Here is an 8,199-nt window from a genome sequence, read left to right as displayed (position 1 = left end):
GACAAATTGATCACTGTGATCATTTCACATGAGAAAATAAAAAGGATCATCAGAGACATTTAAGTCTTCATCATGCCCCACCCCCCACCCCCCACCCCCCCACATGGTTCAGGTTCAGGTGTGTCTGCTTACTGTCCACACTGCTCCTCTGAAGCAGACCGATCAGGTAGGGGATCGGATCATCAGGCTGATCAATCACCAGACTGGACACCATGCTCTGAAAAACACACACAGACACACACACACAGTGAGTCACCTGATCCCAGTCATGTCTGTCTGTCTGTCTGTCTATCACCTGGTTGTTTACCTGCACCAGGTGGAAGATGGCGTGTTTGTCGGCGTACACTGACATCTGTGGAGGAATCCTCAGGGGTTTCACCGTCTCATCCATCGATCTGACTCGGTCTTCTTCTGTTTACTCTTGATCGGCAAAGGGCGGGAACAGAAAACGATGTCAGGAGTTACACCTGTGTCTTATAGCAAACACCTGGAGGTAAGGCTCCGGTGCGAAACTCGTGTTTAGTTTAAGACAAATATAAAACTTTACCTTCCGCTTCAGGAACGAGCCCGTTGCTAAGAAGCGTTCTGCTTGTTGTTAGGGAAGAACGTCATCAGCGCGCGTCAGAGGGCGGGAGTGCGGGCGTTTCGAAGCGACGACATAGTGGGATATACTGCAGTATGTGAAAGGCTGCTGACCATAATATATTCCAATAAATCAGCCACTGCTTTTAAAAGTGCTGTATGTCATTGTTGTTAGTGTTCATGTCAGTTGTGAGGAAAGAAACACAGTTTTTAAGTATTACATAAAAACATTGGTGACTTTGAACTAAGTTTTTAAAATAATCCAAACACAAACTACATTTTAAAATTAAAAAAGAAAATGTATCAATAATTTATTGAAATTATTCAAAGTCTACTCGAGGGTTTTACTGGTAAATTGCAGTATTTTAAAAGGTTAAACAGAAAAGGTCAGTTAACAGGAGCAGACAATGATGCAGGGCAGCTTGGAGAGGCTCATGGTCTTATTATACATCCATGATAAAAATACATAATAACCATATACAGTCTGTGATATTAACGGGGGTGTAACTGTCTGAGAGACAGGTATTTCATTTCAGTGTTTATTTTATATGTATTTGAAATTTAAGTTTGAAATCATTATAATGTGTTAAAACTGTAATATAAGATTATCTTGAACGCAACCTTTTGGGGTTTCAAGTGGTCAGAGGTCACACCTGGGCATTGTGGGATATTTTTACAAAAAAGAAAAGAAAGAGAGGTCCTACATGTGCTGAAGGAGAGCCAAACGTGGCTACTGAGGACAATATTCTGCACGGTTGGAGAGGCGCACACGGTAGTGTACTTTTATTTAGTTTTTCATATTTGGTATTTATGTTTAAAAGTGACCTTTTGTATGTTCCTTTGATGTTTTCAGTTTAAGCAATTAACGGGTGTATTTGGTTGTTTTTGTATTTTTTGTGTGTAGTTTTCACGGTGTCTGATGACAGAGATGCTTGAGAGAGAATAAAACATCATGAAGGACATCTGTATGATGCGTGGCCATATTTCTTGAACCGGTGCAGCTACAGGGGGTATCTAAAACAAAATGTGTCATTAACAGTTTCATAACTGTCACCAGTCAGTTTGTTTCTAATCTACTTTAACTACATGAAGCAGATTATACTCGACTTTTACTTTTTTAGGAACATTTTGATTTGCAGTATTTTTACTTGTATTGGAGTATTATTGGTACTTTTACTAACATAACACAGTAAAATATCAGAGAACTGTCAGACCCTGACTTTGACAAAACAGAAACTTACTAAATTAGAAAAAGATAATCAATCTGACGAGACATTTGAATTACTACAAGTTTTAGTACCTGACACAAGATACTTCAGAGATTTTAGAAGTCTTTATTTTTAGTGTTCACAGTTTTAACATTCATCTCCTCAAAATGCTGAGGCAGAACAACACAGCTGTTGGAAACAGGCACAGTTGTTTCTGAGGTGAACACAGCGATGCTGCTGAGGAAAAACTGCCCAACAACGAGAAAGAAAAAAAAAACAATTCACCCAGATCATTAGTGAGTGTCATTCATTCAGGTTAATCAGCTGGATTCAGAGGAAGTCTTTGGTTTGTCATCACACTGCAGTTTTCATGAAAAGTAGTTCAACATCTGGAAAACAGTTTTAGGCTCTTGCTGAGTCTGATGCTCGGATGGAATTTAAGAAATTAACAAGCAAACAAGAACTCTGCATTTCCCAAAACATTAAAGGGTTCCAAAAAGCTAAGCCAAACACTTCCTGTACCTGTCACTTCAAACTGCCACCTGTTGTCTCACCTGACACACCTGATTTCCTGAGCTGTGAACCTGAGGAGAACGATCAGGTCAGTTTATAACCACACTCATCATTTAACCTCAACAACATTAAGGCCTGTTACTGCAGATGACGTCTCATCACTGACTGATTGATTACAAAGTGAGTTTGTCAGCTTCATAATGTTTGTCTGTTTAACCAGAAGGTTAAAGGAGAAAACAGGTTTTATTGGTTGATCTCCCTCCATTAAGGTTTTATATGAGCTCACTGAAGCTGCAGCTGCATGTAGCGTTTACTGTCCAGGAAATGCTTCAGAAATTGACAGTGTGCGGAGGAAAGTATAAAGGACCAAGAATAGAACCCTGAGGAACCCCATTAACTGCGGCCTCTGTCAGTGATCACTCATCATACCTCATCACTGACTGAATCATAATCAATATTAATTATATGTCAGATGATCATGATGATGATGATGCAGCTTCACAGTCGTGACATTAATCATTACAGTAGTGTTATTATTATAATTGTGATTTCACTTAGTGTTGTGATGCTGCTGTAGCACCATGAACATGAACAATATGTAGCTGCAGAGTTTCATGTTAACACTGGATCATTAGCACAGCTGCTGTTAGCTTCACTGTCAATTTATTCATTTAAAAAAACTGAATTCCCTCCATTCCTTTTCCTTTATTTTTGGCTTAATAAGTTGTTTTCTAATGATCTCCCTGCATCAAGAGCTCTAATTAATAACTCATCAGCTCTGGTAACATCGTTGAGCAAAATATTATTATTTCATCAGACATTTATTTATATGAAGAATATTTTCAGTGGTAAAATCTATTTTAATCATCAATTCCATAATTTTTCTTTCTTCTTTGCAAACAGGCTAATGTTAGCATAGCCCCGCTTGTAAACTCAGTGATTGTCACAAACCTGAGGGAAAAATGTTATTTTCTTATAACTGTTATCATGTTAACTCACTTCAAACTGTCCCAAACCAACATGTAAATCCAATATTGACTCAAAGTACAGCGTGGTGACGGCTCATGTTAGCATGCTAATGTTAGCTGTAATGTAGCCAGAAGCTCATGTTTGATCTGTATTGTGGACGAGCCTGATGATTTGTAGAGGTCAGATAACAGCTTATTAATAACAGGTTATTAATGACAATTTACTTGAGTAGTTAATTAGTTTTGTTGTGTTTAGCTGCTCTGACCTGGATCTGTTTTTATTTCAGTTTCTACTGATGTCATTTAGTTTTAAAGACTTGAATTTTATGTTAATCGTTTCACATCTTGGCGATATCATCTCTTGGATTCAGGATTGGAGTTTTTTAAAATTAATTCTCAAATCACATCAAATTGAATATTAGCTAATGTTTGGCATAAAGGTGGATTCCTTTTTTGTCAAGCTAGCTAACACTAACTTGGTCGTTAGCTCTCTAGCAAAACAGAATTTGGGGACTGAAGCTAAGCATTTTCAGAAATATGATTTAGCTTATGAGCTAATTTCAGCAGAACTTGCTACAGTTGTTGAAAATCATTATTTTTCTCTTTATGTGTCAGGTGGAGCTTCAGCAACAATTCTCAGCAAAGCCTGTTAATTTCAACAGAATCATTGGATTCACTCTGTAGAACTTTCTAGTGACCTTATGTTTCAACCTGATTTTTCAGTGACTCTGCTGGAGAATAAACTGAGACTCCACCTCTCTCAGCTTTGAAATACATGTTCAATTTATTGGCTGGTTAGCCGGTGAGCTAACTGGTTTGGCAGGCTTACAGTTAGCAACTGAGCTAGCTTAGTAGGCTATTGTGGGCTAACATATTCCTGGCGAGTTAGTGTGTTAGCAGTTCATTTGCTATCTACAGTAGTTAGCAAAGCAGTCACTGCATCATCAAGCCTCCAACAGCACAAATGAATTAATTATTATTATTAAATAACATCAGTGTGACGCTCAGGTTTGGTTTGTAGCTGTGTCAGGCAGAGTTTAGTTTCTACCTGTTGTGTCTTATGTCAGATTCTCTTCACTCTGCTGTTTATTCATTAAGTTTATCATCACTTCTGTTTGAATGTGAGGAAGGTTCAGCCTCCTCATCATCGCCCCACACACCTGATGCTTCATGTACGACAGCATTTAATGATGAAGTCTGTTTCACTCTGGTTTTATCCACAGACCCAGTCACCTGTGGTCTGCTGACACCTGTACACCTGGTCTCTGGTCCTCTGTCAGTACTCTGGCAGCGTCTCGTCATAGTCCATGATGCTCAGCTCGTGTCTCCTCTGTCGAACGGCGTGGGTCAGGTCTGCAGGAGGGGCAGGACCTGGAGGGGGGGGCTCAGGTTTAGAGCTAGGGGGGCTGGGAGCTGCAGCCTGGCTCTGAGGCACCGTCTGGGGGCTCCCTGAGAGGAGGGCGGCCTCCTCTGCCTCCTGACCCAGAGGAGGGCTCTCTGGCTGGGCCTCCTCCTCTTCCTCCTGTGGCTCCTCCTCGTCCTCCTGTGGCTCCTCCTCCTGGCTGTGATCGGTCGGTCTGAACAGCTGCCGCGCTCGCTGCTCCAGGAACGAGCCAACGGCCAGGGGGGAGTCGATGGGGGATAGGGAGAGGGGGGAGGAGGAGCAGGAGGGGAGGTGCAGGGGGGAGGTGGACAGAGCCTCCGCGACTCCGTTTATTATACCAACAGAAGAAGAGGAGGGGCAGGGCCTGAGGCTGCCCTGAGCAACAGGTAAGGCGACACTGCCACCATTTGGCCTGAGGGAGAGAGAGATGACATCACATGACATCATCAGCTGTATGCTCTGATTGGTTACTTTAGACAGTTTAAAGCACCACTGTGAAGTTCACTCACAGGTAATAACACACCTTTGTTGACATCAGTGCACTCAGGTGTTTTCCTACCACAGACTCAGGTGGTCTGAGATTCTTATTGAATTCTGTATTACAGTTTTATCCATTTATCAATTATTGTAATATTGATGGCAATGATCCTTCACACCTCAGAGAAAGTGTTTAACCTTCCACCTTCCTCCTGTGGCTGAGGACTAGTCCTACTGTCAGTCCTGACTCATTAACTGTATCTCCTCAGTGACATGAATTTACTTCCTTTTCCCCACATTAGAGGAACTAATGATGTCTGCACTCTGCACCTGTTTCACCTGTCGTTAAAAACATACACGTCAAATCCACCGAGTACCGAGAAAACAAGTTTAACTGTGTAATGTCTTACTATCACTTCTGTGCAAATACACTAACTTAAAAACTGAAACTTATGGTGGCTAACGTTAGCCAACGTTAAATAGATACTGGGTTCACTGGTGGTGCCGTCACATCTACCTGTAATGATGTGCTAAACTTTCTGTGAAAGAAACCTGCTCACCTAATGTGAATAATAATCAATAATAATCATTAACTGTGACGTTATGATTCAGTTCCTCTGTGTTCGTCTTCCTGTTTTGGTTTCAATAAAGTTTAAACAAAAGACCAGCAAACAAACAGGATGTTTCTGAACACCTGTAGTGACATCAACGTGTGACATCACTGGCGTGGGTTTACCTGCTGCAGACGTCCTGAGGCCGGCTGTGTGTGGGCGTGTCCAGGTGGATCTGACTGTACAGGTGAAGCATCTCTGTCTGTAGATTCTGGGTGACTCTCCTCAGAGCGACACAGCGACTCTCACAGGCCGACAGCTCCGCCCTGACACACACACACACACACACACACACACACACACACACACACACACACACACACACACACACACACACACACACACACAGGTTTATTCTCAGTTGTTGTCAAAGGTTCTCAGGATTTATTTATTTATAAATACATTTATTCTTATTCATGAATAAATGATACAATTTAAAAAACTATTTGAAAAGACATTTTTAAAAATGAGAATAAATAACTGGATTCAATTTCCATTTCCATTTTCCAGCTGCTTTCCCTGTTGGCTAATAGATTAGCTTAGCCATTTAGCTTCTGCTGTTAGCCTCTCCATGACACTCCGGACCTTCAGTGCTGGTAAAACCAGGCTAAACCACAAACTCTCTGATTGGATGGAGAGCTAACCAGTGGGCTTTACCAGCAATGAAGGGTAACAGGAGAAGCTAAATGGCTAAGCTAATCTATTAGCGCACAGGAAAAGCAGCTGGAAAAAGGAAATAGAAATTGAATCCAGTTATTTATTCTCTTTTTTAAAATGTCTTTTCAAATAACTTTTTAATTATATCATTTATTCATGAATGAATAATAAATGTATTTATAAATGTTTTATTTAATGAGAGTTTTATGTTGTTTCTGTAAACCTGAAGTATTGATTGATTACTAATCGTTCATTTATAAATTCTTTTTACAATTCCTCTTTTTAATGTCGATTAAAATATGAAATGAAGGACAAGCTTCATGACCTTCCTGTGACATCACTGCTCCTCCTCCTTGTCCCTGTAGTCTCCTCTGCCTGAACCTTTGACTGATGTTCACCAGGTTTCAGACCATAACCAACAACATAAATGAAATGTTTTCTCTGGAGAAACATGCGGAGGAGTTTGACTTGTTTCTGCAGGTTTAACTTCCAACAGTCAGTGCATATGTTGCATTGTAGCTAAGGTACTAGCTATAATGCTAATGTTGCTAGCGGTAGATTGCTGCGTTTCAGAGACTCAAACTGTTTTAGTAAGAAACCTGATCTGAGATCAGTTTCAGGACTGGACACAGACAATAACGAGGAGGAACTTCATCTGAACACACCTTTACCTACTGATAATGAGAAGGAATCTCAGAGTTAATGAGCTGGTTCATGACTAATTCTTTCATCTGAGACCTTTCTGATAATGACTCGTCCATCCTCTGGTGTGTTTCCTGTAGAAGACGTCACCCTGGACTATTGATCAGTTATCTGAATAAACAGAGTGGAGGTTCGTCTTTATACATTTACTCAGCAGCTGCTGTCTGTTTGTTTCCTCTGGTTCTCAGTAACAGGTCAACAATGTAATACTGGACCAGGACTCTGACCAGGACTCTGAAAAGGACTCTGACCTGCTCTGGGCCTTGGTGTCCTCCAGAAGTTTCTTCTGGTCCAGGATCAGCTGGTCTTTCTTGGCCAGCTGGTTCTCCAGCTCTGCTATCCTGTGATTGGCTGCCTCCAGTTTCTGTCGCTGCTGCACCTCGCTGTCCTTCAGACGCTGGTATTCCTTACCCACACTGCACTGCAGCATGGACGCCTCCTGACCATCACACACACACACACACACACACACACACACACACACACACACAATAAGGTTCACAACCTTTGAACCAGAAAAAACTCTCCAAACTAGAATCTCCTCCTCCTCCACTCAGACTAGTTCCAGGTCACTTCCTGTTTATCCACAATCATAGGAAATATTAAATATGAACCATTTGTGCGAAATTTTGTCATAGTTTCTGTGTGAGGTCTTGAGTAATGGCTGAAAAGTGTTTTGTGGGGTCACCCTGACCTTGACCTTTGACCTTTAGCAAAATCCAATCAGTTCATCCTTGAGGTCCAGGTGAATGTTTGAGCTTTGATTGATTATCAGAACAGCTGCAGAGGTGTGTGTGTGTGTGTGTGTGTGTGTGTGTGTGTGGCTGTGTGTGTGTGTGCATGCATGCGTGTGTGTGTGTGTGTGTTGCTCTTACAGTCCAGTGGTCGCTCTCTCCGCCCTCCAGTTGTTCAGTCAGAGCTCTGTTAGCTTCTCTCAGCAGGACGAGCTGCTGGTTCAACAAGAAGATCTGCTGCTGCAGCTGCTCACTGCTGCACAGCTGCACACACGCACACAGACACACACACAGAGACACACACACAGAGACACACACAGAGACACACACACAGAGACACACACACAGAGACACACACACAGA

General features: G+C 41.6%; 2 protein-coding genes across 2 annotated transcripts in view; both read right to left on the bottom strand.

The window, feature by feature from the left end:
• LOC111646389 (adenylate kinase 8-like) overlaps positions 1-548 on the bottom strand; it is a 12,970-nt gene extending 12,422 nt beyond the window's left edge. The window contains exons 1-2 of the mRNA XM_087170957.1: positions 308-548; positions 133-217 (exon numbers count right to left, since the gene is read on the bottom strand). Of these exons, the coding sequence (XP_087027083.1) occupies positions 133-217; positions 308-391 (169 nt within the window). The 5' untranslated portion in view covers positions 392-548. The remainder of the gene's footprint in view (positions 1-132; positions 218-307) is intronic.
• Positions 549-1,900: 1,352 nt separating this feature from the next.
• Positions 1,901-8,199, bottom strand: part of LOC111646396 (hamartin-like) — a 25,385-nt gene continuing 19,086 nt past the window's right edge. The window contains exons 20-23 of the mRNA XM_023395869.2: positions 7,978-8,100; positions 7,354-7,541; positions 5,869-6,009; positions 1,901-5,067 (exon numbers count right to left, since the gene is read on the bottom strand). Of these exons, the coding sequence (XP_023251637.1) occupies positions 4,548-5,067; positions 5,869-6,009; positions 7,354-7,541; positions 7,978-8,100 (972 nt within the window). The 3' untranslated portion in view covers positions 1,901-4,547. The remainder of the gene's footprint in view (positions 5,068-5,868; positions 6,010-7,353; positions 7,542-7,977; positions 8,101-8,199) is intronic.

Source organism: Seriola lalandi, unplaced genomic scaffold (genome assembly GCF_002814215.2).
Source record: "Seriola lalandi dorsalis isolate HSWRI2012SDOR001 ecotype SW California unplaced genomic scaffold, Sedor1 jcf7180002054970, whole genome shotgun sequence".
Classification (NCBI taxonomy): Eukaryota; Metazoa; Chordata; class Actinopteri; order Carangiformes; family Carangidae; genus Seriola; species Seriola lalandi.
Note: the sequence above shows the minus strand (reverse complement) of the source record. Positions and strands in the feature narration are given on the sequence as shown.